Raw genomic sequence first — 27,682 nt, 5'->3', positions numbered from 1 at the left:
TGTCTACCAATATATCCAGCAGCACCGAGGCTTTATTCATTTGTCTACACTTCACTCATTGTTTTCTGCACTTGCTGCTGCAGTGGCCAGCAAGATCCATAGAACTAGAAAATATTATAGCTTTAAATTGTGAAAAAAAATAAAGTTACCTGTCCCCCACATACACATAAAATAATCCAAGTGTTGGCTCATTTTAGCAAGTGTTAGACGGAAGAGTCATTGGGCACTTCCGTTGTCCCTGGCTTGTTGTTATCTCAGGCTCTAGGGCTTTTAGTACTCTGTCTGAAGCAAGCTCTACATGGAACATTCTAGAAGAATGAGACCAACGTCTGTTAAATTGGGCTACTCTGGAAAGTTTATTCAATTGTACTTTATTTTAGGGCTTATTTTTTAAATTTATCTTTATTTCATGTGCATAGGTATTTTGCCTGCATGTATGTCTATATGAGGGTGTTGGATCTCCTGGAATTGTAGTTACAGACAGCTGTGATCTGCCATATGAGTGCTGGGAATTGAACCCAGGTCCTCTGGAAGAGTAGCTAGTGCTCTTAGCCACTGAGCCATCTCTCCAGCTCAATTTGAGGCCTATATTATGTCAGTCTTTTAAAATGTTCTTGGTCCAACCCTGACAAATGCTCCACAGGTGTCGCCTGTCTGTGTAAGTCTTGGTTCTCTGAATGCCAGTGTTTGCAGACAGAGTGCCTATGAAATGTACAGAGGACTTGATAGCAAGGGTCTGATGGATATGCACACGGCAGGAAGCACCACAAGAAGCTGCTGTCCTTGTTCTGTAACGAAATACCCAACACAGGCGCTCCAAGGAGGAACAGGCTTATTTGGGATCACAACTGAGACACGTTTCCATCATGAAAGCAAGGCACTGAGGACCAGAAGCCAGATGGTCATATTACACTCACAGCCAGAATACAGCAAGTCAATAGGAAATGGTGCCGGACTGTCAGCTTCAACCCCATCCCACCAAGGGACCACTTCCTCCAGCAAAGTTTTACCTCTTCACACTCCTACAAACTTCTCAGACAATACCCTCATGTGGGGACCTCGTGTTCAAACACATGAGCCATGTGGGGGATACATCACATACAAGAGCCCTTCATTAATGGAGAGACACAGATAAAGGTGCAATGTCAGTGATGAGATTTTCGTGAGGGGTAGAATTTGCAGTGGCCCAGTTTGTAGGCTCTTTCCTAGGATGAGGGTTTTGACCATGTGCTGTTGTTTGTATGCCTCAGCATGTAGACCTGTACATATGCCTACACAGGTATGGTTTCTTATATAGGTTTCCCAGGTTCTAACATTCTTCTTTCATGCTTTGCTGCACTTGCTTGTCTTGCTTGGCATGTCAACCAGGACACAGTGAACTCTTTCGTGCCACCCTAACAATACCATCTTAATTTCATTTTACTTTCCTTTATCGTGGCTGTGTAAAACAGAAAACAATGCTTAGCCTGCTGTCCTGAGTCAGCTAGGAATCGTCAGGTCCACGATAGAGGGACTGGCACTGTTGCAGGCTACTGCATCCCTAAACTACTTTGCCTGTATGCTTGTATGCCTGTATGGTATGATGCCTCTTTTGCCAAGCTGCTTTGTCATTTTCTGAGGTTGTCTTTTCCTGGACTAATTATGCTTGGGGAAAGAAACAGTTATGAGGAATTAAAACTGTCTTTGTACTGGTTTTGGAAACGGGTTTTTACTGATTGTATAATGAAAGAAGTTAACTTTGTTTTTTGGCAAAATTATGAATGATGTACAATCTTAGAAGATTTCCTGGCTACTTTTCACTTAAATTTCTTTTAGATTAAAGAAAAAATCTATAAAGACACCAGGTACCTACCACTGTGGTGAAGTTTCTTGCAGTGACTACTCAGATAAAACCCGGTTATTTGCACTTGGTCTAAGGGAAAATTCTTAATTGTTTTGGTAATCAGTTTCTTCCAGGTTGGTTTGCCTTGACTGGTTCTCAATACAGTGGATTTAATTCAACTCACAGTCACTGAGTTCCTTTCTCTGGATCTGGCACCAGATGAACTAAGCATTCAGAATTTGTGCTCTTCATTTGTAGTTAACAGATTTGGGAACTGTTTTTACTAACAGGAAGCCAATACTTGCATTTGAACTATATTGTCATCACATTAGTAGAGATGGATAAAGTGTTCATTCCAGGTATATCCCTATTTAGAGTGTTTTTGCTTAGGAAAACTGTTCTTAAAAATTGAAGTTTATAGACCAGTTAAGATTTATATACAAATCTGAGCTTTAGCAGCCAACTTCATATAATTTCAGAATTAGATTTCAGGCAGCCTTATTTACAGAGGTAGCATAAATCAGACCACTGACATGGATAAACACTTCGGTGAATAACCAGAGGTTACAAAACCTATGGTCTTCCTGGTAATCATTGGTTTCAATATGAAGAACTGGACTCTCCACAGAGCAGGTGGTAGCAAGTTATCATGGTGCTTCCAGAATCGATGGCAAAGTGTCCACATTCTGGAGCACTCTGGACTCTGGGAAGAGGGGCCCAGCACATTTTGTGGATGGATGGCCAGTATGATTGTTCTATCTCCATGAACCCCGGAATTCTTTATTATTTTTTTATTATGGTGAGTTTTCTTTCTATAGGAGCAGTCAACAAAAGCAACGTGGTGACAGCAAGTACCTCCATCCAGCTCCTGGATGAACGGAAATCTCCCGTGGTGGCAGGTAAACAAATGATTTGGGTTAAAGAGTCTGGTATATGCAGGGCTTCTGTTTTCTCTTAGCATAGTCACTCTCCAAAAGGTAGGTTTCAAAATGAAAATAATGGAAACATTTCTTTTTTTGGCTGTATGTTATTTTTTTCACACTAAGGTTCTAGAGTGGTGGTTCTCAATTTGTGGGTTGAGACCCCTTTGGAGTTGAATGGCCCTTTCACAGGGGTCACCTAAGACCACCTGCATGTCAGATATTTATGTTACTATTCATAACAGTAGCAAAATAACAGTTATGGAGTAACAGTACAATTATTTTATGGTTGAGGTCACTGTAACATGAGGGATGTCGCAGCATAAAGAAGGTTGAGGACCACTGCTCTAGAGGCTCATAGGGTTCCATGCAGAAGCAGAAATCCTCCCCCAGGTACCTGTTGACTCTGAGCCCAGGGGAAATAGTTGGAAAATGTAATAAGAATTTCCTGACAACAGATTAATGCTTGATTACAGGAGGCTCCAAGTTGTCCATTTTTATACAATTAGGATGGTGATGGTCATACAAGGAAATAATAATAGATCTGTTTTTATATATCAGCGCACAGCAGCTGAAATATGGCCTTCTCAGAAACCAAGATGCATGGACAAGTGCTGGGATTGGCAGCATGGGAAAGCTAAAACGCTCTACAATTAAGTCTTGGGTTGTCAACGAAGCCTTTCTCTGGCCTTTCTACTGTTCTCATCTCATCCGAGTTACAGTAACCATGGATGGCTGCCTGAAAGCTTTTGTTAGTGGCCTTTGTACTGAAGGGCTGGAGATGGCCATACTCTCCTGTAAAAGCTTAAGAGCGTGTCTGGTGCATAGTCTGTTCCTAATACATTATTTCTGGTATGTCGGTTGATGGATGGGTGATATGTGCCAAGCACTCTCCTGATCTGGACTGTGTTTACCAAAGGGAGTCATTTGTTTGGGCGCAGCCTCCCTCATGAAGTTGTACTTCGGAGTGACTTTGAACGTCCGTGCCTGTGTCTCTGCATGCTGTGATAATTTGTAGAATGGGGGCCAAGAGGAGCAGAGCTGACTGAAGTGCTAGCTCTTTGGCTGGGAACTTCTGCTTTTCTCTCCACTTCATTTCTGACAGGGCCTGTGCATCATAATTATATTAGCAGGGGCTAAACGATCTGGGGATAGCCACTCTGGTTATCCCTGGGTTATTGGATATGACAAGAAAGACAGTCTTATGTATTTGACCTGCAGCTTATCTTGAACTAGGTAGACCTACAATTAATCAGCCAGCAGATACGGGCTCTGAGGATTCATGGCTGCTGTCTTCAAATACTGTCACTTAATGCCTCATGTTCCTTGAGGAAAGTAGGAGACAGGATCATTTAACTCAGCAAGATTTATTTTTGCCTAAAGGAGGTCAGACTTGCTTACCTCTGGGCTGTTCCAGCCAGCTAATTCTGGAGGCACGTTATCTCCTGGGGGTTAGGGTCAGAGACAACAACTGTCAGAGACAGGGTCTGCCGAAGTGGTGTCTCTTGTTCAAAATTTCTCTTTAAAACCCTTTCTGTGGGTCTCTTATTCAGTGATCATAAAGGGCATTCCAAGCCTTTTTTGAAGTCACCTATCCCAGCTACCTCTGTCCAAGTTTAAAGGGTACGTTCAAATATAAGCAAATGCCTGCTATTTTGTAAGTGATTATGGTCTTGTCTGAAAGCTATGTATCTAGGCTAAGAGGGAGCATGTATTGTACAAATGGTTTGCTGTTCTATTGTTGAGTTACATAGCTGGCTAGAGACCCCAGGCAGGTCACAGTTTGGCTCACCTTGAGGGGATAGGAAAGGCATGTTCTACTTGTTGATTCTAAGTGTGTATCAACTGGTCCTCATGTTCAGCAGATAATTACAGAGCAAAGCCAAGAAACAAGGTCATCCGGGGAACTGTATTTAGTTTGGACTTTTAAAAGTTGGTGACTACTGACCTTCTTTTCCCAACTCTGTTTGGGAGACATGAAATAAAACAGCCTCCCTTGGTTTTGATCTTGAAGACTGCTGTGGATGCAGCCCCATGACAGAAGTGACCTCAGGGGGACCTTTCTGTCTTCCAGAACAGGACAGCCTCTTCAGTACACCCTGGCTTCTGTGGTCTCTGTCTCGAATCTCCTGTCAGGCACTAGGCGATGAGGCTCTATGGCATTCCACTCTGTATTTTCCTCAAATTAGTCAAACACTGTTTACCACTATGAAATTAAAGGGGCCTTTTTAGTTGGAGAGGCAGTCTGGTTTTGGCAGATGAAGATGAACTTGGGAGCAGGCTCGTTCCCCATTAGCAGGCCTCCGACAGCAGATGGGACACAGCCGACTGGCAGGAATTTGGGGTCTCAATGAAATCCTTGTGTGCAGTTGAAACTCATCGGAAAGAAAAGGTGTGTAACTTTGCGAATAGTTCCTAAAGACACCGTTGAAAGGCTGCCCCTTGCACAGCCTGACCTGGTATGTTCACCTTCATTAGCTGTATGTGCTAGTGTGGGGGTAGAAAGACGTTTTCCCCTTTCTTTTTCATGTTTTCTTTTTGAAACAAAAACATTTAGATACTCATCTGTCAATGACACCTTTGAAGAAAGGCCAGTTGGAGTGGGCCAGATTCCATTTGTGCATCAGCCTCAGTGTATGAGCAAGCTCCATCTATCTTCTGGGCCTCTGACAGTGCTTCCCAGCCTCCTCTTGAGAACTCTGCCAGCTTTCCAGCTGCCAGCAGTATGCCTCCTTTACTAAATTGCTTTCCCACTGCAATGGAAGACATGGCAGGGCCTACGCAGTTTCTCCAGATTCTAGAGCCTGGGAAACTCTTGTGTGGCAAGGCACTAACTCATTTCTCTGTGGTGGTCAGAAACACAAACTTTGAATGTAAGGTTAGCTTGATTTGCCACTCATTTTGTAGCTTGCTCAGTTCATGGTCACAGGTCAGTAGGTCTCTAAGACGGAGTTGAGTTTATTATTATTATCATCTCCTTTCCTTATTTTCATTTTGGGGCTAACATAAAAGAACAAAGAAGAAAATGCCTGGAGATGAAAAAAATGTAAAAATACAAGGATATTTGGAGTGACCCATTTTCATCTTTAGTTCATTCATTCATTCATTAATTCTTTCCACATATGACAGGACCCCTGCTTTTGTCACTTGACATATCAATGAATAGCAATTGGTTCTGTATTGATGGCCCTTCCCTCCTCACCAGGTGCATACGATACAAGCAATGTGAAAGTTGTGTCTAGACTGAGAGAGAGGGCTCAGCCTGTAAGAACAGCCCAGTCAGCTGTGTAACCCGAGTTCAATCCCTGAAGCACACATACACATATCACAGTAATAATAAATAAAAAAAAATTAAAAGCCATGTCTGTACAAGGCTAGTGAATTAAAGGGCTGAGTGATTGTCTGGAAGGTTTTAGAGGTCAGGGATTGTGTGGTTTTTCCTTTCTGCACCCCAAACCATACCCAGCGGAGTATTTAGACCATGATGGATCAACTTCAATAAAGTATATTATTGAGCTCATAGAAACCTGCTTCATTATAACTTACTTATTGGCCAACCCAGGAACCATAAATTATCTAGACCGTAGTTGTGCTTCTCTGCTGGGCTCTCCGTAGGGAAGGCAGGCCTTTCTCTGAGATATTGTGTCTGTTATATGGGGTGGAAATGGCCTGAATGGATGATGCATGGATGGCATATGTATTGAGGGTGGGGAGGTTGAGACACTGGATGGTGAAACATTCTCCTTGAATGTTTGTCCTGCCTTCCTACTCACCTGCTAGACTCTGAGAAATGCAAAATATTGAACCTCAGCTCTTGTTCAGATTTCCAGAAAAGGGGTTTTTGCATGTGTGTGTGCTGGGGCAGGGCATATGTGCAGGTTCAGGTGTGTGCTCGTGTGGACACACCAACTGAGGATGGTGCCAGATGCCTTCGTTGAGCACTCTGTACTGTATACAGAGGCAGTCTCTCTTGTTTAGCCTGGACTTGGCATTTTGGCTGCTTGTCTAGTCAGCCCACTCCAGGGATTCCCTGTATCTGCTTTCCGCTCACGACGGCTACAGAGATTCCGAAGAATCAAAGCATAGTCCTTAAACTTGCGTGGCAATCAACTTACCTGATGGACTACCCCCTTCAGCCCAGACTTCTGAATTTTGAATATAATACATAATTCGTTCAGAATTATTAGTGTATGCTCTGAAAAGTATGTTGTAGCATAGCAAGATCTAAAGTTGGCCTCAGTTTTACTCCACTTGGCCTCTTACATACTGTGAACTCCCATAAGCAAGGACTCTCTCAGTTATTTTTTTAGGGCTGACAGATGGTACATATGTAAAATATGTTGCTTGAATAAATTATTCTAGGAACATGGGCTTCATTGCCACTTGCTATACAGAATCTGCTGGTCGGATAATAGAGTCACTGTATATAACTAAAACTCAGAGAGTCTCATTGACAAAACTCAAGTCTACACCATAATAACACTATTTCAAATGATCTGAATATTTTAAGGCTAGAAAATAATTTGCTGTCCCATCCTAATGACAAAATGTTATCTCTTCATTGAAGTGCTAGTCTCTACTATGGGTATTAGACTGGTAGCTAATCTGATCATCATAAAAACTTAAATATTAGAGCATTAATTAATTACACCACAACTTTTAAAACAACTTTATTGAGTTCTGACATCCCAAATTCAGTGTCTTTACACTGTAAAGTGATTTTTAGTATATTTTAAAGACGGTCCTGACCCTCCAGCTTGTTCTTTAGCACGGGACATGGATTGCATCAGATCCACTCACAAGGAAAATTTGAAAATGTGGACTTTGTGGCTTGATTTGCATAATTCAAGGCAGTGTAATGAAGGGGAAGATTTCATTTTAAACAGTTAATTAGGAAAGTGATTGATTAGCATCATTAACTATTAGCTGTTGTCAGGTTAGTGCTATTTAAACTAGGTGTAGTGTATAATATGAGTCCTCATTAGAGCTGTGTGAATAATGTTTCCAAAACCTTACAAGCAAATATCCTACTTGATCTCATTTCTTTGGTGGAATCTCACAATGAGTTAACTAACATCTCAGGAATTCAGGGTCAAGCTTGTCTTGTTTATGAAATCCTAGAAAAGAAACTGTTTTTTATCATTTAAAGAAAATGAAATGTATATTGGGAGTAGGAAGATAGCTTAGTCAGTAAAGCGTGAGTCTCTAGAACCCATATAAAACAGCCAGATGTGGTCAGCATGAGCAAGTAATCCCAGTTCCTGAGAAAACAAGGACAGGAGGGACCAACCCTAGGGCTCCCCGCCAGCCATGCCATCCTCATCAGCTAGATTCAAAGCAATCAGAGACCCTGTCTCAAAAGAACAAGGTGGGTGGTGCTTGAAAAATGATATCCAAACTTGACCACTGGCCCCCACAGGCTAGTGCGTGTGTGAGAGGGGGGGGGCGGAGAGAGAAGAGAGAGAGAAAGAGGTTGTTACCACAGGTTAGAAGGTATTACTGGCATTTGCTACATGAAGGGCAAGAATGGAAGCAAGCATCCAAAAGCAAAAGTTACCTACTGACCAGGACCAAAGAATGACCTTGTTCAAAATGCCAGTAGTGGTGAGATAGAAACATTGGGTTAAAATGAGCACCACCATTAAACCTCTTAATAGGCGTACATTTCGTTCCTGATGGCACCTAGTACAGATTCTGTATAGCAAGTGGCAATGCACTGGTGAGTGAGTCCTCTAAGCGGCAATGAAGAATGAACTGGGAGAATGCGGGTTGACATAGCATCGAGCTCTAAGGCTGAGAACATATCTACCCAAGGTAGAATCCTTCCATTCAGTTGCTCTTCTACCTCCTAAGAATACTGGTGCCAAGGGAGAGCTTCTGTTAGTGCTGGGGAAAGAGGACCATTGAATATGGAAAAGAGGAATGGAAAAGAGGCAAGAGAAGGAAGGATGGTAGGAGTAGGGAAGATACTCTTTAGAAAACAGAGCCAGACAAAGAGATAAAGCATGCTTGTCATACTCACGTTCATGCACATGCATGTATGGGTAGCGGTAAGGGGGGCGCTCAGCTATGAAGTGGGTAAGGAGAGGCTTGAGTGGAAGCCTGAATGGTTAGATGTCCCTAGCATGCAAAGCTCTGTGGGAAGAGCTCTTCAGGAAGAGGCAACCCTTCTCCAAGGATCTGAATGAATCCGGGATGAGACTCTTAATTCACGTACACATCTCTGGATGGCATTCAGAGACAGTTTGAGGGTGAGTACCAGATTCCTAACGGAGAGCCCACAGGTAGATGGGTAGGTAGTCCAGGAGACGGAAATCCACATCATGTCTTTGATCGAAATTTTTGGCTTAAAGGTAGAGCTTTTTGTGTTGGGCATTTTTAAAACAGATAGATGGGTTCTATGTAGGGGCAAAAGAAAGTCTACAAAGTAGAGCTGACAACAGCAAATTTCATGGAAACAGAGTGGAGATGTAGTAGGAGATTAAGCTGTCTCACCAGCTGCAACAGAATTTCAGAGTTAGGACTGTCCATCAGAACAGCTGCCCGTGCAAAGCCTGTAAGGAAGGCATGTTCTGGGTAACCACTCTAGAAAATAGAAATAGCCCAAGTCCTGGGAAACTAGATCCTCTGTGCTAACTCTCTAGAGTACTACTCCCAAGAGCTGGAGATACTTTAAAAAGTTTACCAGCAGACCAGCACATCATCCGCTCAGAACTCAGTGACAACGCACCCAGGGTGACAGGTTCCCATGGCTCACAGGGCTGCTGTCTCTCTCACCCCAATAGAGGCTTTTCTTCTCATTTGTGAATGGTTTTCACATGTAAATGTCACGGTATATAGCGTTTTGGTTAGGTTTCTTATAGCTTGAGCCTTCCTCCCAGATGTTCTCTATGAAATCTCGCCAGGAGCGGGGGAGCATAGTGTTATGAGTCACTTATATTTATTATTATTATCTGTTCAACTTTTATGCAAATGGCTGTTTGTCTGCATGTATGTGTACACCTTGTGCACACACTAGACTCTCAGAGGAAAAAAGGAGGCATCCAAAGAGGACATGCATTGGAATTGTAGTTATAAACAGTTGTGTGGTGTCCTATGGATAATGCAAATGGAAGCTAGGTCCTCTGATAGGGCAACAACTATTCTTAACTGCCTAGCCATCTCTCTCTCTCTCTCTCTCTCTCTCTCTCTCTCTCTCTCTCTCTCTCTCTCCAGACCTTCATTACAGTGCCATACATTTTTAGTGCTTATGCCTTCAACCAGACTGGTTGGAAAATAGCAGCCTGCAGGACCAATTCTATAGTCTTGCCAACTGATTTTATTTACTTTTAATTTTTTTCTAATGGTTTTATTGCTACTTCTTTCTGTTTTTAAAGCCCATTCCTTTAAAACACAGAGCTCACTGCCTCTTTCAGACACCTGACAGCTAGATGTCTATTATCACAGTCTAAGTTCAGAACTTTTCCATACCCTGGAAGAACCCAGCATACAGACCCTCCTCTGTCTTGGCACTTCTCATCCCTAGGACCACTATTCTGCTTTATCAATGGATTTACATATTTTGGGCCATTTCTGATCAATGGAATGGCACATGAGCCTTTGTGACTAGCTTTATGCACTTTTAAAATAGTGTTATCTGGGACCACAGTGTATCAGGAATTAGTACTTCATCTTTTTCTGTTGCTAAATAATATTCTATTATGTCTACACATTTTATGTATCCACTTCTAAGTGGTAGATATTTGGATTGTTCCCACCCCTTACCTATTAGTAATATTGTCATGGACATGCATATGCAGGTTATCTTTTAAGCATGTTTTTATTCATTTTGAGAAGGTACGTAGAAGCAGAATTGTGTCATATACAACTTTTCATTTACTATTTTGCAGAAGTGAAACCCATTTTGAATTGTGGTTATGTTAGTTAAGAATCCTACCAACAGTGCTTAAGAATTCCAATTTCTCCACATCTTCACCAACATTTAGTTATCTATTTTTTTCAACTTTAACCATATTGGTAGATATGAATGGATTTGGATTTCCCTAATAACCAATATTGAACATCTATCTGTTCATGTGTTTTTTGGCCATGGGTGCGCCTTTTCTAGAGAGATGTCTATTTAAAGCAGTTGCCTGTATATAAATGATTTGCCTTTTTGCTATGTTGTATGAGCTCCTTACATTATCAAGAAATAAGCGACTTGTGGCATATCTGCTACCTGTTTTTGTAAATAAAGTTGTGTTTTTGTACGCAGCCACACCTCTTTAATCTGTAACACTTTCCTATGAATATGGGAAAGCTAGGTAGCTGGATACAAAATGTATGGAGCACAGCACAAAACTAACATGGGTCTTTCCAAAAAAAATTTTTATTAGATGAAAATATCACACAGTCTATGTAAAACAAAAGTCACTTCTTCCATCACATCATTATGGAAATGAGATGATATTAGAATCAGAGATTATTTAAATGGTTGACACTAGAGTTTCAAGCCTCAGAATTTGCCCATCAGTTGTACCTGGTTGTATGTGGTGATACAGAAATCCCTACCTAACAAGCTACACTTCCTAAAAGTACATTCTTGTTGCCAGTGACAACAGGACGGCAATTTACTTAAGCTTTATTCTGATTTGTAAACCTTGGAACACTGCACTCAGCATGATGCTTGGTGCAACACTGGAAATACCCCAAACACTTTGGTGGATAAGAGTTTATGGGATTTTTCTTTCTTTCTTTCTTTCTTTTTTGCCAACATGGCTCATGAAAGATTGAGGGATTTATTTTACTGCCTTTATCCAAGCAAATCTTCTAAGGACCTTGTTGGGATTTTGATCTCTGTTAAGATGAGAATATATGGTACTCATGCTAAGGGAAGGCCTTATGGGGATTAAGGAGCCTAAGTGTAATTCCTTTCCTGGAAAGAGAAGGACAGATGTGAGCAGAGCTTATGGTAGAAGCATGGTACTTAGTCTGTGGACAGCATTGCCAATGGAGTAAACACTGGACGATTAAAAGAGATGGTACTGATCACAGCCTTTCATTCCCAAAGACTCATTGCCAGTTCTTGGAGTCTCATCTGGGTTAGTAGACCCAACTGATGTCAAGATCAATGTCTGACTGCCATCCATATTTCTAGGTTAAAGTGTGCCATTACATATGGCCCAGCTCATGGAAAATGGGAGTGTATAATCTGACACAATCAGACAAAATTTCAGAGTGGAAGCACAGGAGATGGGCATTTAAATGGTTTCCCTCCATAATGGTTTCCTCCTACCTTTCTGAACTCACCTTCCTGAATTCAGCTGAACTAGTCAGACTTAAGCTAAAATCATTTGCAGTTGTATTGTTTTATTTATGATATGTATCACTAATCCTTTTATGCTGTACATTCCTCTCTCATGCTTTTTTCCAGTTTATTTTACAACCCATAGCCATCAGGTTTTGTTCACAGGAAAACATTTCCCAGCAATGCCACTTTATTAGACAATCCCAAATTGACCCTGAGCTATCCTTTTTGTCTTGTTCTGTGCCAATTGCTGCCTTGGTGCTTGCCTTTTCTTGCTATTTAGTATTCTGGTTTTCCTGGGCTGACTCACTTACTACTCTAACTTGTAAATGTCAGAAACCCCAGAGTTCTCCATCTGAATCTTTTCTACCACTGAGGTTTTGAGCACCATCCAGACACTGGTAATGATCCCAGCCAGACCTGCCCTTAACTAATTCTCTCTATCCCCCAATCCCAGACAGTACCTTCTAGTTTACTCTAAACCAAATTGTAGTCATGTGACTTTTAAATCAGATTTTGGTGTATATCTTTACAGGAGAGACACTTCTTTATATCTTCAGATGACATATGTCATTGCGCCTAAGAATCAGAATTATGAATTCTCTGTTTTCTAGATGTTTTAAACATGCCATTTTAATCATTTTTTGAAGTTGATTTGAATCAGGATATTAAGTCATCTCTTCTTTAAATTTTATTTATTTATTTATTCATTCATTTATTTATTTAAATGTAGGACAATGTGTGCACTATAACTTTCATGTAGAGGTCAGAGGGCAACTTTGTTCGCCATGTGAGTCTGTTCAGTCTCAAAAAGCACCTACGTTTTTGGAAGATTTGTGTTTTAGGGTTTCTGTTGCTGTGATGATATACCACAACCAAAGCAAGTTGAGGAGGAAAGGGTTTATTTGGCTTACACGTCTACATTATAGTCCCTCATTGAAGAAAGCCAGGACAGCGGAACTCAAGCAGGACAGGAACCTGAAGACAGGAGCTGACACAGAGGCCAGGGAGGAGTGCTGCTTACTGGATTGCTCAGCCTGCTTTTTTATAGAACCCAGGACCACCAACCAAGGGATGGTGGTCATAATGGGCTGGGCCCTCCTTCATCAATAGCTAATTAAGAAAATGTTCTACTGTCTGATCTATTGGTTGCATTTTCTCATTTGAGATCCCCTCCTTTCAGATAACTCTAGCTTAAAACTAGCCAGTATAACTTGTGTTTCCATTTCTATTCTATCATTTACTAGTGGGATAACCTTAGGATATTTGCTTTCTGGGCTCCTGTGCTATGTAACACTAAATACTCATGATTTTCATTATAAGGCAAATAGAAAATTAGTGTGCTTAGACCAACACCACCAAAGTGAGTGTTGGTCTTGGTTAGGCTTCTAGTGTTGTGATAAAACACCATGACCAAAAGCAGCTTGGGAAGTAAAGGGTTAATTTTAGCTCACAGTTCCACATCATAGTTTGTCATGGAAGGAAGTCAGGACAGGACCTCAAGGCAAAGCCCTAAAGGCAGGAGCTGACGCAGAAGCCATGGTGGAAGAACTCTGCTTACTGGCTTCTCCTGCAATGGCTTTCTCTTTATAAAACCCAAGACCACCTTCCCAAGGCTGGCACCACCCACTGTGAGCTAGGGTTTTCCACATTAGTCATCAATTAAGGAAATGCCTACAGGCCAATCCTAATTGGGCCATTTTCTCAATTGAGGGTCCCTCTTCCCAAATGACTCCAGTTTGTATCAAGCTAACATAAAACTAGCCAGCACGATGCTCAGTGAATGGTGGTGGTGTTACAATTGCCTTTATCTAACTGATTCGTACAATGATGTCATAGTCTAGGTATCGTGGATGACTGCACAATGAACATAGAGTAACGGGGTACTTGTGTTATTCACGCTAACTGCATGCTTCTGCAACTGGGTTTATAGGGTATGCAATGAACTATGTGTGTGACTTTTGGAAAGCTTTTTTTGTTTTTCATGCTTCCTGTTTCTCTCTGTAAAATGAAGGCACTGAACCACATCAAAGCAACAACCTGGAAACAGATTTGAAAGGATTCTGAGACCTGGTCTGGAATCAGCTGCTAAGTTTGCTGTGATATGCTAGCAATGCCCATGATAGCCAAGGTGGCCAATGACAACTGTTCTGGAAATTTCCAGGTCTAGACATACTGTTCTTCCGGGCCTTGCCTGGCTCCCTTGATTAATTTTCTGGGTCTTCTTAATGGGCCCATGAGGCTGTGAGTGACAGCCTGTCCACAGAATGTCCATTCTGAACATTCAGTGTCTTTGGAATGGAAATAAATGCAGACAGTCAAGAATCTGAAAGCAGGTCAGTAAGCTATAAAGCTGTCTCTGAGTGAGACAAAGATTTCTTTGAGACCTCATTGCAATTTGAGTGTTAAAAAATGAAAAAATTTTCCATCAATAGGGAAAACCGGATGGTCCCCTGAAGATCTGTATTTAATCCAGCTCAGGGTTGCCTTGTAGGTTGGAGGGTCTTGTCTTGTAGGTTTCTGAGAGTAGCATTTAGTGGATTAACTGAGCGGTGTTTGCCACACTGGACACAGTGATTTCCTGAACTGCATAGGAAGTTGCAGATTTCAAATGGCTGCTGTATAACTATGAATATGAGGTAAAGAGAGACTAAACTGGAAACCAATTTAGCCACTCCTTTCAGTATTTAGAGTATGAGACAAACAGTTCTGTATTCAATAGTTCTTAGTGAACTTCAGCAATAGGACTTGATTTCCTGGAGCTTTTGTTTGGAAGTCTGGGCGTGGCTCTTTTTTCAGCTCTCTATTTTTGTCAGGCAAAATGAGATAACTCCCTTATCCCCTGGCATTTTATTATCTTAAGCACAAGATTCTTTCCGAAGAGTTTGAGGTACCTGCCTTGCCTGTAAGCTTTTCTGGTTTGACAGCAGATCTCAGTCCTCACAAAGTGCCTCATCATTGCATATTTTTCATGCCCTTTGCCTGCTTGCTTCTCTGCAGCGGCTGTGACCTCAGATCCCTGCCCAAGCAAAAGCCATCTGCCTGTCATCACAGTGTTACACTACCTTTAATGAAAGCGTGACATTTCAGATGACTTTCTCTGAAACAATCAACAGTAAACGGGATTTTTGGCCTTAACATCTTCTCAGGCCTGGCACCACGATGGAAGAACATTCTTACAGGGGAATCTATGAATAGATGGCAGTAATGAGCAGCTGAAAATAATATGTGAGGTGTTTGTGAATTGCCCCTCATGAGCTGCTTGTGAAAGAGAATTTGTGGTTCTTGCAGAATACCCTGAAAACTGGGTCTTTCATCTGCTGTGCATTTTGCAATTAAAACATTTTATTTCTCATATTAACAAATGATAACTCTCCATTTGTTCCTCTAAACAACTTGATTTATATTTTTCTGTTCTGAGAAGCTGTTGACATTTCAGAGTGAGTAATTATTTTCATTGCCAATTGCTGTGTGTGGTGACTGTGGACAAATGATAGAAATCTGAGTGTGCATTATGTATCATTAAATCCCTTTGCTTAAAGACGACCTGTTAAGCTAGAAGCCTTTTACATAGGTTATCATCATCACTTTGACATCTAATAGGGTCGGGCTGTTGAGAAGCGAGGGTTTGAGCCACATTCGTGGTTTGTGCAGTGTACTGGGCACTCTTATGTGATCTCTAAGGGGAGAGCACAAGACTGACCTGCAGCATCACCAGACCGTTGGCAGGGCACAGTACACTTGCAATCTTAAATCACTTCTTAGAGGAGCCACGTGCTGGTGGCCCTGGGAGTCCTTGGGGTATGTGATAGCTGCTCAAGAATCCATGGGGCAAGTGCCAGAATTCTATGTGGAACGCTCAGGAGAACAGTTGTGCCATGCCTGCTAACGGTGTGCACTTGGAAAACATTTGGTCAAATTGAGGGGAGGAGTAAAGGAATCTTCTCAATTTCCTCTCGCGTTACATTCTTGGCCAAAAAAAAAAAAAAAGTCACAGTTAGGACCATGAAAAGAAATGCTCCTTTCAACTTGAAAGTAGTTGCTGCATCCTGAGAATAGAAACTCAGCCACACAGTTGATCTAAGCTACCTTAACATAATAGAGCAGAGGTGCCATCATGGCAGCTGACAGTCCATGCAGCCTTGGCCTTGCCTGGCTTTTCATTCTATTCTTTTTCACATCCCTATTATTAATAGGTATTAATTGCACACACTAAGGGATTTCACTGACTTTCCATTCATGTGTGTATATATATACATATATATATATATATATGTATATATATATATATATTGCTTTTTAACTTATAATTTTATGTACCCACTCTTATTTTGATATTTGGAAAAGTGTTAGCTATTCACATTTGAATTTCTGCCTAGAAAATTATCTAGCTAAATTGATACTCCAAAAAGACAATCTACCCTTAGCCTACTTATGTCAAGGTTTACATCGCTTATAGCACACTAGACAACTGTCCATCCCAACATGTGCATGTTCCCTTTGTATTCCAGGTTAGGAGCAGACTAGTGACTGGGGATCCAAACCAATTTTTACATGGCCTTGAGGGGTGAAGTGGAGCCAGTACCCTGAATGGCAAATGTGCTTTATCCTTTGAACCAACTCCAATTGATTAGTTCTGGTTGCCTATAGTGCTGTCTTAAGAAACCATCTGTGGTGTATTTGAGGCTCAGCTGGGAAGAGTGCTGGGATTGATTAGCAATGTCTGTCATGGGCTCTAGAGGAACAGCTTATTCCATATTTGTCATTTTCTGCGTTTCACGTATCTTTAACTCCTCTGTGCTCTTTTCTTTTGCAAAATGGTTATAATCTTAAAAAGTGCCTGTAGTATAAACAGAAAGAGTAGGTATAGGTATATTCCACTTTAAGAAACCCAACATAGAAATGCAAATTTGAAAAAAAATGCATCAATCTGGAGCCAATTATTCCCATTACAGAAAAGATTCCATGAAAGGTTCCTTTAAATAGCGAGCTCCCCTGCTGCATTAAAATGATGATTCAATTTACAAAAATTTACTTTGCGTGCAACTCTCCCGGATCAAGTCTGGGGACTTAGCAAGCCATACCTGAACTTTGTAAAGCCATGCTTCAGCACCAGCCAGCATGTCTGCCCCTAAGGGCCTCCAGTCCCCCCAGGAACTCCGACTCCCCCTCAAGCTTCCTTCTTACTTCCTATCCCAGAGTGTCGGGCATACAATCTGGGTGGTGATCAACAGCTACTGGCTCCCACCCGACACGGCTGCATCTCATTAGTGGGTAAGCTGATTGCTCCGAGGGTGTTTATGTGTGGGTGTAGCTGTACAAATCCTTGCCCTCTGTGCACTGTGCATGCACAGGCAGAGACACAACCACCATTCAGCCTGACTTAAATTCATCCCTGCTGTGAGAGTTCCATGGTAAAGTTCCAGTTGGTTGGTGGAGATGGCCTTTTGGTGATATCTTCCCTGTATTCTAGTTCACTGTTCTCTCTGTGTTCCTTCACATCAAAACCATGTCCAGGCTCCAGGCCTGAGTCCCATTATCCAGGCATGGAACCTCTGTCTTCTCCTGCAGCTTAGAAAGCTTCAGATGGCTTTCTGATTTAGAAAATTAAATATAATCTGACTCTTGCGGCGAGCTATGAAATTCCCAACCAACAGACATTTCCACTAAATATGTAACATACACAGCATCTAAAAGTCCCACCAATCTAGCATGAACTTGAATTATAGAGGCCTCCAGTACCACTCTGAGAAGAGCACCAGCCTGTTCCCCGGCGCTCCAACTGATGGGCCCAAAGCTCCTAAGAATGCCTGTTGGCACACATGTCAGAATTCTTGTTGTTCTGTAGAAGCAGCTTAATCCAGAGAAAGGGACTTAAAAGTCATAGCCTCTCCCTCCTTTGTGTTCCCTGACATTGACTCATCGTCATAATTTCTCAGTTGCAAGATATGAGGATATCTATTTTATATATGGTATTGAAAAGCCACAACATCAATTTTTTCCCATTGGGTACTTATTTTTGGATACATATTTTTTTCTTTGTTGTATTGGAAGGCAAAACATGGGACAGGAGCAGTGAACACATCAGGCCCACTCAGACATTTCTTCTGGCCCTCAGTGGTCTAGGAGGATTTAGACATGAAGGCCCTCAGACTGGTGAACTGTCCATTGCCTTCTTGCTTCCCATCTTCTCAGTCTCACTGGTTGGTGCCAAGGGTCTTCCCTGGTACTGGGCAGTGATAGCTGCATAGGTACATCCATAGATAGCAGCGGCCAACATCATGAGACATACGATCCCACATACTACACCAGTAATGACCACAGTGGCCACAGCATGGCGCAGGTTGGTTGGCTTTGGTTTGGGTTTGGTCTCACACTCAAAGGGATCTTGATGTTCTGAGTTACTCTCAGGGGTCTTCTGGGCCTCTTGAGGAGCAGAACCAGGCTGCTGAACTGTTGAGGGTACCAGATCTGGAGTAGGATGAGGACAGGGCTGGTATAGCTCATGGGGAATGGAGAGGAGATCCTTACCCTTCCAGGGTTCCGGCAGTCTGCAGGTGGCACCATCTGTTACTCCCCCTTAAAGAAACAAAATGAAGAACGAAGATAGAGCTTTGCTATAATAGCATTCTGCTATTATAGCCTGCCACAGACTAAATAGACAATTACTTATGGCTAACAGTTTATTAAAAACCAAGTTACCTTAATTTTATTTAGAAGCTACAGGACCACTGCTGGGCACATGCTGACAGGGAATGCAGGGCCCAACATCCAAGGGCATTGTGGTCTCCAGCATTCTTCCCTCCCACTTCCCACCCCATAAGAAAACTTTCCTGCCAGATTCTCCCTGGAACTCAAAGAAAGCAAAACAAATATTCATTGTTGTGATTTGTATGTTAATTTCAAAGACCCTATGTCTCTACTAACACTCTTTAGTTGAGGTCAAATAGAGAGGCAGAGTGGCATTTTCTGGGGTTTATATATATGAGCATTTGGCAATACCATATGTCATTCTTGGTATTTAAGTAAATCATGTTCTTGGGCCTCCTGACATTTACTACTTTGAGTACCAAATGCTTCAAGGAGTTACTAAATGTGGGTTTGCGTCTCTGTGAGGTAACTCACTCCCTGGGGTGTCTATGGTAGTTGCATATCTTCCCCTGGAGTTGCCAGATGCTGCCGCCTCACCCTAGCCTGTATAACCACTGGGACACTATTTGATTCTGTGGGAATCAACTTCTTAAAGTTTTCTGCCATAAGAACATCCCAGTTATGTCTTCCTTAGCAGTTCAAAGTCCTCACCCCCAGCTCTCATAGGGAATTTTTTTTTTAATCCATACAGGGCATGAATATATAGGCATCAACACCTAAACCCAGGTTTCCAGTACACTCCCTTCTCTTCACTTCTTTCTCTCTGGTTTGTCCTGGGACCAAGGTAGCTGCAGAAAAGCCTACTTGACTGGCAGGACCCATAGGACCTATGGCTTGTTTCTCTTAAAATGTCCTAAAAACCTCATCATGGGAGGGTGGCATGCTCCCTTAGCAATTTAATATTGCAGATATTCAGTGTACATCATGGGAAAAAATTTAAATTAATACCAGGAAAGCACATATGGTGGTTGTCCTTTCAGTGTTAATTGTCACATGCTACTATATAGTAATTTAGTGCTTGGGAGATGTTTGCCCATCTTTCCTATCTAATAATCATAAGACAAGTCATAAGTGCCCTAAAAATAGACAGGGCCACTTCACCATAAAAAAAACTGTCACATGCCCCAGAAATGCCAGGGTTGGTGACTATGACAAAATTCAACATATACTCTTTTTTGCTGCTATTGCTTAAAACTGAATGACACGCAGCTGGACTCTCTTGGGCCCCTGCTGACTTCTTCAACAAGCCCTTGAGGCATGAATTCTGGCTTTAAAGCAGAAAGATCAAGGAGGAGTTTCCTGAGCCGCTGGTGTTCATGAAGCTAGAGGGGCCAGGTGGCTGTTCCAGCTGAGCCCTGACCTCACCCAGGTGGGCTGAGATGAGGGGCTCTGCCTCCGTGGGATCTTACCTCCCCTCGCACCTGGCTACGGTTGCTCTTCCTAGGGCCTAAATGTCAAGGCAGAAGGCCAAAGAGATAGAAAAACAGGGGTAACAAAGGCAGTTAATCCAACCAAAACACAGGTACACTTCCACAAGAACCCAGACTGCTCTGCGAGACCGCCTCACTGGCCACTGTTCCCCTGGGCTACAGCATGTTACGTATGCACTCCAGGTTCATCCTTGCTCTAGATCCACTTTCTACTCTAGTCTTGTGCTAAAATTCATAGCTTTGAGACTCATAGCAAAGGACAGGCCTAACATGAATGTCTGGACATGGCCGGAAGTCAGAGCCCGTGTCTGGCACTCTCAGTAGCCTCCTGTGTGTTGCGTCCTCGGCCAGGATCTTCTTCCCACCTCCACCCATCTCAAGGACCATGACCCCAGAGGTAAGTCTGCTGGTTGCAGCCTGAGGGTCCCTCTCCCTTTTTGATTTTGGAAAGTTGGCAGAGCACTGTCCCCAACTCCCATAGCATTTCACCTCTGTGGGTTCAAATCTTAGATCTTTATATAACTTAGCTGTGAAGTTGTGGAAAGTTCCTTACCTACTCTGAGCTTCTTCTTGCATTCTTGGAGAGTGGGAGAGCAATTATAATGAAATTCACTCGGATGGAGTCCTTGCTCAGACTATCTATTTCACACTTATCCATGAGTGTGAAAGGATGGATTCACATGTGTGTAGAGGATGATCCTTTTTCATCCTGGGTGCACAGTTGGGTCAAGGGGATTCTATTCTACATTAACCAAAGGAAATCATTTTGTTCTTTGGCCTACTGGATACAATTCCCAATTTCTTTTGGGTTTCATTTTGAAGCTATTCCACTTGTTTACCCAGTGGAAGCAAGAAAGTTGCTTCCAGGATGCAAAATCCCCAAGATGTTCCTCTGTGTGCTGTGTTGGTTGGTGACCTTAGATGTAATGTGATGAAGTTAATGGCATCACCATCCAGAGGAGGCTTTTGTCCCAAATGGTTATATGGGGACAAAATTCCAATTCCCAATTGGACTCCCAGTTCCCCTGGACTCTGGTAAGAGTAAGCGATAGACTTCAGCACAGATGACTGAAGTTGGATGGTTTATAATTTCAATCACCCAACTTTGACTAATCCCCTCAGTGTCCTCCCTTCTTTATGAAGGCTCAGAGGAGCATCTGTTCCCTTTGCAGCATACCGCATAACCAGACTTTCTCTCATGTTTTGCATCTAGTTAGTATTTTTCCTCTCTTTATGCTGGGGTACCAGATCATGATACCCTGAACTGATGCGACCTTCCTCTGGAGAAGGCCACTCTGTGTGCTTGACAAGCATTGCCATAAAGGAAGATAAACCTCACTGCTGGACCAAGAGACCAAAATGAGCCCAGGTACTGTCGGCTTCCACTTGGTAGCCCTGAGTGCTAGACAGAGCCATTCATTGGCCCCAGTTGGTGGCTGAATAGGAAAACACCATCCTTGCCTGCATTACTTCAGAGGTCTGGAAACTACATCTTGTTTTTATGTTGGAAAATGTTCTTCTTTGACAGAAACTCTCTTTCTGGGATGGTCAGTTTTATGATGGTGATTTGATCCAGAATGCACTGGCTCTAGCCACCTCATCTCCAGACCTGTTTATTTTTGTTTTGACCTATCAGAAGGATGTTACCAAGTTATACAGTTGCCTTTGTGGGCTAATGTCATGTCAGTTAGTTGGCAATGCATTGATTGCTTTTAGACTACTGAGGACCTTCCACACTTGATGTGGCAAGTTTGAGCTCCTATTGTATGTAGACCATGCCTCCAGATGCTGTCTTTTCCCTAACTCATCTGTCTGTAGTTCTCGGGTCTTCCTCAGCAATCAGCTCAAGCATACAATCACCAACAATACCCCAACCCTGAAATGTGGCAAGTGTTCAAACATGTCCCCCTTCTGAATCTTCCACTGAGCATCCCTCCAGACTCTTCCACTAGCCCATTCCCTATCTGCTAAAATCATCACCGTTTATGCAGTTGCCAAGCAGAATAAATTACAAAAGAATCTCCCATAATTGCTCTCTTCTTCTCCCAGTCCATCACCCTCTTCAATCCCTCAGCCATTCCTGCCACTTCACTGTTCCAAATGCCAATCACTTGTTAGAGATGGCCACTTCCTCTCTTCTCTGCTCCTCTGACATCGCTTCTCCCTTCCTCCCTCTGGCTCTCCTTCAATAGCCTTTGCTCTGCCTTCCCAGACTCAGCAGACTGGCATTTTACACAGTGGTCAGATCATACTGTTCTCTAGATGAGAATTCCTCAGAACTTCCCACCTCCCTTAGAATAAAATCCAGACAGGGCACCTGCTCTGCACATGTTTAGGGACCGGGCAGGCACCCAAGATGTGCTGTGCGCTATCTCCCCCCACTGACTCCCTCCCTCCTCTGTCTTTCACTAAGCCAGGCTCCTCCTTCACCAGACCCTCAGGGCCTGCTGAGCCCTAACTCCTCTGTTCCCTTCTGTTCCTTCTTTTTGTGGTTCTGGTTCTTCCACATGTCAGTTTCTTGGGAGGCTTCTCTTTCCCATCCTGTCTAAGCTTGGGCACATTCCCCTCAGTTTCCTATTTGCCCGCCTCACTGTCTTAGCACTGCCATCTGGACCCCAACCTTTATTTACTGTCTTATATACTGTCTACGTTTAACCCTCCCAGCATAACTGCCACAATGATAAGTGTTTCTTATTCACTGCCTTTCCCCCTAGGTCTAGAGGAGTGCCTGATACATCAAAGGCATTCAGACAGAGGAATGAATGAATGATAGTTGCTAGCTTAGGCCAGTCATTGAACTTCTCTGGGCTTCTCTTTCCCATTGACAACAGAAATTGTCAAGCCTTTTCCTCCAGGTTTAGAGAGCAAAAGCAGTAAGCTGTACTCTATGGTCCTTGTCACAACTGCTCCACCTTGTCCTTTAATGTAAAATGGCCACACAGTGCATAATGAAATGGTGTGGCTGTGTTTAAATAAAGCTTTATTTATAACAGAAGAAAAAACAGGTAGAGTCTGGCCCTTAATTGATAGTTTATTAACCCATTAATGAGTTCCAAAGTTTGTTCTCTGTAATATTCTGGGCTCTTTCACTTATATTTGCATTTCTGGTTACAGAAATAGTAACTTTAGAGAGGGGGCCTTCTGGACCCAATTTCATTATTTAATAAGATTTATAACCATCACTGGATAGAATTGGAAAGAGAGGGAAGCTGGACTAAGGAGTGAGAGCCACATCCCAACCAGACCACACTTGGAAATTAAAGCTGAGGATGCTTTGGTGCGTGAGTCCCAGCTCGAAGTCCACGTCATCTGCCTGTACACTATAATGAACATAAACACCCAAATGAAAACTTCCTCCCAACTCCAACAGACACCCACTCCTTTGCCACATCCTGAAGTTGATGTGACATCCATGTGAAGATATGCAAAAGCCTACAGCTTCCCCTTGTACCCTCCTCCACCAACATGAGATGCCAAAGGTGAAAGAGCTTCACCTCAGGCTGGTAACACACAGAAAGGCATTCCAAAGACACACTACTGACCTTCAAAGGTAAATCTCTCCAGCCAGTGTTTCAGACCCAGCAAGTGGCAGTCACATTTCCAGGGGTTGTCCTTAAGGAGGACCAGCCTCACTTTGGGCATGGCCTCTAGAAGTGCACGGTCCAGATGCAGAAGATGGTTCTGCTGCACGGCAAACGTGGTCAGGTTCTCCCAAGGCTTTCCCAGGGATGTGGGGAGGAGACTGAGGTTGTTGGATGACAGATCCAGCTCCCTGAGCCCAGGCAGGGAATGGGCAAAGCTGCTTTCAAGGGAAAGCAGGGAATTTTGGGTTAGGTTTAAAATCTGCAAATGCTGAAGTCCATAGAAAGCCTCTGAAGCCAGATTTGAAAGAGAGTTGTTAGATAAATTTAATGTGGTGAGCAGAGACACAGACCTAAATGCAAAAGCAGGAAGCCAGTGGATCTGGTTATCTTGTAAAAGCAGAGTCAGTGTCCATGGTGGTAGATCAGGAGGGATCTCCGACAGCCCCTGGCCACTACAGTCCACAGAGTTTGAAGGTAGGTGACACGAGCATTTCTTGGGGCAGCTGCCCACACCTGGGAACAGAATACTCACACTGGAAAGCAACAGCAGAGCACCTAAAACGAAGAGGAGAGGATGGGATGGAGGCCAGTGTATGAGAAAAGGTCACCTTCAGCCAGGAAATTCACAGGCAGCTGTGGCCCTGCGACAGTAGTGCCTTCCCCCACCCAGACAGGGACTCCTACTCCTCACGTTAGCAGGATTCCTCACTCAGACTGTCATGAGTACACCCAGGCCAGTCACGGCAGCAAGCTCTGAGCTAGCCATTTTCAGCAGCCTCGGAGAAGGGACTTCTCCTGGGACACGATCATCAGACCGTGTAATATGTGGGCTGTGACAGGTAGAAAGGTAAAAGAGGAGCTTATATTCGTATTTCTGAAAGGAATGCTCCGAAGGAGGGCCAATCGATGGTAGTATGATGGTAGAAATGTTCTCTATCTGCCCCCTAACCGACATAGATGTCACTAGCCACCTGTAGTTACTGAATTCCTAAAACGTTACTGCTGCAACCAAAGAACAGCCTTAATTTTACTTGATCTTAACTCATTTACACATCTTATCAGATGTGGCTTCAGGTGACCACATTGACTAGGGAATGCCTTACAAATGACTCTCTGTCTTTGCAGGTATAACCCCATCTGTGATGATTGTCTTGTTTCTTTTTTATATGATAGTTTTTTAAATTGCCAAAAAGCACTAGAAATAATATGATAAGCATCCTTATTTCTGAAACTTGTGCCAGCCACCCATCAGTTGTCAGACTTCTAGCATCTCATTGCTGAGGCCAGCAACCTTCTTCTGATCAGCTCTGCTCTCTTCACAGAAGCCCCTTCACAGACTCACCTGGTTTATGTCCTCAGACATGTTCAAAAAATAGTTACTGCACTGGGATTACAGGTGTGTGCCACCGTACTAAGATTTTGTGGTGCTGGGGATTACACACAGAGCTTGGGGCATGCGAGGCAAGGCAAGCACTGCCAGCTGAGCGCAGCTCCTGCCTTCTTAATGCTATTGAATAAATGACACCAGAGCTGAAATGTTCCCAACTATTCCAGCCTGAGTTGATATGGGCGTATAGCGTATTACTGAATGTGCTTTTGAGATCTTTGGAGATACCTCAGGATTTTTCCCCCCTGAATCTGAAGACTAAAGCTGGAGTTTTATGCTTGTTCATCAAGTTCTCTACTGTGGAGGCAACTCCACACATGGTAAAGGTGCCATCATACACTCAAATTTCCTTTACTTACTTCAAGACCCAACATTTCCAGAGTTTGAAGTATTGAGAGCTTGTCTTTGGCATGGGTTGGAATGAAACTATTAGGTATTCCTTCTGAGTTTTATTTCTGTAATTGCTAGAGACCTCTGAAATAGAAAGGTGCTACACTGAGCTTTGTAAAATGCAGTAGATAATGATGATGATAGCAAATGACCAGATGGCATGCATTGCTGGTCAGGGATTACTCCTATTGCTTTATAGATATGAATCCACCCTAATGACCTTGTCAACATGGTTGTTTGTCTTCAGCGTTTTAAAGGAAACAAAGAGAGAGGCATAGAGAGGCCAAATCATTCCCCAGGATCACAGAAACAGTAAACAAGAGAACATGATTTGAACCCAGACTGAATCCAAGAATTCTTATCTGCCATACTCCTCTGACAAATACAAGAGAGAGAGAGAGAGAGAGAGAGAGAGAGAAGGAATTGGGGAGGGATTTGCACAATGCTATACTATTTGTTTCGTTTTCAAATCCACATAGGTATAATTACAAGTTCATCACACTGTGAAATCTACTCTGTTTAGTATGTGTGACCATGTCAAACTCAGTATCCACCCATCCTTCACTTAGGAGCATTTGAGACGCCAGGGTTCCCTTCTCACTTTACCACAAACAATGCTGTAAAATATCCCCTGCCCGGCACTCTGCAGCCATGTAGGAATGTAGGAATGGGTGAGGGCTCCCAGAATCCAGAGTGGGTCTCATGGTAAGGCTCAGAGAATTGTTATTTTCTTCAAAGACTTCGTGATCATTCTTCAAAGTTCCCCCTTTCCCTCCCTTTTTATCTCTTAGGATTTGAATTTCTAAGTATGACAAACAGCCATCAGGGGTGCTTGGTTGAAATGTAGAGGCATTGTCAAGGCCAGGGAACGCTATTCAAAACTGAAAATGGTTGTCAATGTGAAGGCTTTCAAGAGAAAGTTATTTTTTGTTGTTCTGGTTTGTGCCTCACCTAAGGGGCAATACAGCATGACTGTTAAATATACTGGACCCTGATCTCCCTTCTTTGGATCCTGTCCCTGGCTGCTGGTGCCCAGGCCTATAGGGGGCAAATAAGGAGCTTTGATTTAGTTCAAAAGACATAGAACCCTGCAGTCCCCTCTTCCTCCTCCAAGCAGAAAACTACAGCCCTTGTTCTTCTTTCTATGGTTATTCAGAATCTAAATAACTTCTCGGGTCCCCACAGCTCTGGAGAGGGCACTGGCTTCACACCACTGCTGATGGAGCAGCCCTCTACTGACTGTTTAGTGTCTTGAGTGTCTTTCCATTAGAATTAGCCTGATGCCATCATGGCCACAAGTACTAATTCATTGCAGGGAAATCAATTCTTAAATACTGGGGTATGTTTCCCACCAAGTCCACTTATCTCTTAGTAAAAGGCGCATCTTCCTGAAATGGGAGCCAGTTTGTTCCTCATTCTTTGCGTCCCACTTCCCCAAAGGAAATAATATAGGAACTCCAACTCAAGGCACCATGTTGTCTACGAAATGACCGTGACAAACCCACTGCATGTCCTCACCACATTTGTCTCCAGCCCCTTTCCTCCATGCTCAGCATGGTGAGACATACATCTTCCTACTGAGAGTTATTTTTTTGCATCTGTCCAATGTTTTAAGAAAGACAGGTTGAAAATTGATTTCTCACAGACACTTATTGGAAGAGATCCCTCTTTCTCTCACTGGGGGACTTCTGGGGTAGGGGCAATGGAATTCACTCCTGCTCACCTTTCATGGCTCAGTCTCTGGAGTAGGAGTCCTCATCCAACAAGTATCCTGCTGTGTGCTTAGAGATCAACACACCCGGGGCCCGTCAGCCTGGGAGCCCAGCTTTCCATTCACTTTTCCTGAATCCAGCAGGGGCTTTTCTCCGCCGCAGACAACAGTTGATGCATTCAAGAGGTCACTTATTTAAGCAGCCTGTCCCCTTGTCTCCGTCTGCTGTGGTCCTTTTCCATTAGAGGATCTTTTGATTGTGTCCCGTCGTCTTTTCTCTCAAAGTGTTAGCCTCCCTGGGATCTTCTCTGCCTCTCCCATTCAGACAGCAAGCCACATAAAGAATGTTGGTCAGACCTTGGTGAACAGCTGTAGCATTCAAACATGACCCCAATGGCCCGGCCTTTTTGATTATTTAATCTGCTTGAAGTCCAGGGCACCAAAATAAAACAGCCTTCTTAATCCGGCTGTGGCTTCTGCATTCCCTTGACTTACCAACCG

General features: G+C 43.0%; 2 protein-coding genes across 4 annotated transcripts in view; one reads left to right on the top strand and one right to left on the bottom strand.

The window, feature by feature from the left end:
* Window positions 1-27,682, top strand: part of Cacna2d3 (calcium voltage-gated channel auxiliary subunit alpha2delta 3) — an 818,761-nt gene that overhangs the window by 675,226 nt on the left and 115,853 nt on the right. For all 3 annotated transcript variants that reach the window (XM_055612383.1, XM_055612382.1, XM_055612381.1), the window contains one exon: window positions 2,641-2,721. In XM_055612383.1, the coding sequence (XP_055468358.1) occupies window positions 2,641-2,721 (81 nt within the window). The remainder of the gene's footprint in view (window positions 1-2,640; window positions 2,722-27,682) is intronic.
* The window catches only part of Lrtm1 (leucine rich repeats and transmembrane domains 1), a 29,817-nt gene continuing 20,311 nt past the window's right edge, over window positions 18,177-27,682 (bottom strand). The window contains exons 5-6 of the mRNA XM_055612301.1: window positions 23,652-24,259; window positions 18,177-18,607 (exon numbers count right to left, since the gene is read on the bottom strand). Coding sequence (XP_055468276.1) covers window positions 18,177-18,607; window positions 23,652-24,259 — 1,039 coding nt within the window. The remainder of the gene's footprint in view (window positions 18,608-23,651; window positions 24,260-27,682) is intronic.

Source organism: Psammomys obesus, unplaced genomic scaffold (genome assembly GCF_907164565.1).
Source record: "Psammomys obesus unplaced genomic scaffold, mPsaObe1.curated_primary_1811, whole genome shotgun sequence".
NCBI classification, from domain to species: domain Eukaryota; kingdom Metazoa; phylum Chordata; class Mammalia; order Rodentia; family Muridae; genus Psammomys; species Psammomys obesus.
The sequence above is the reverse complement of the archived record's forward strand: the minus strand, read 5'-3'. Positions and strand labels throughout refer to the sequence as shown.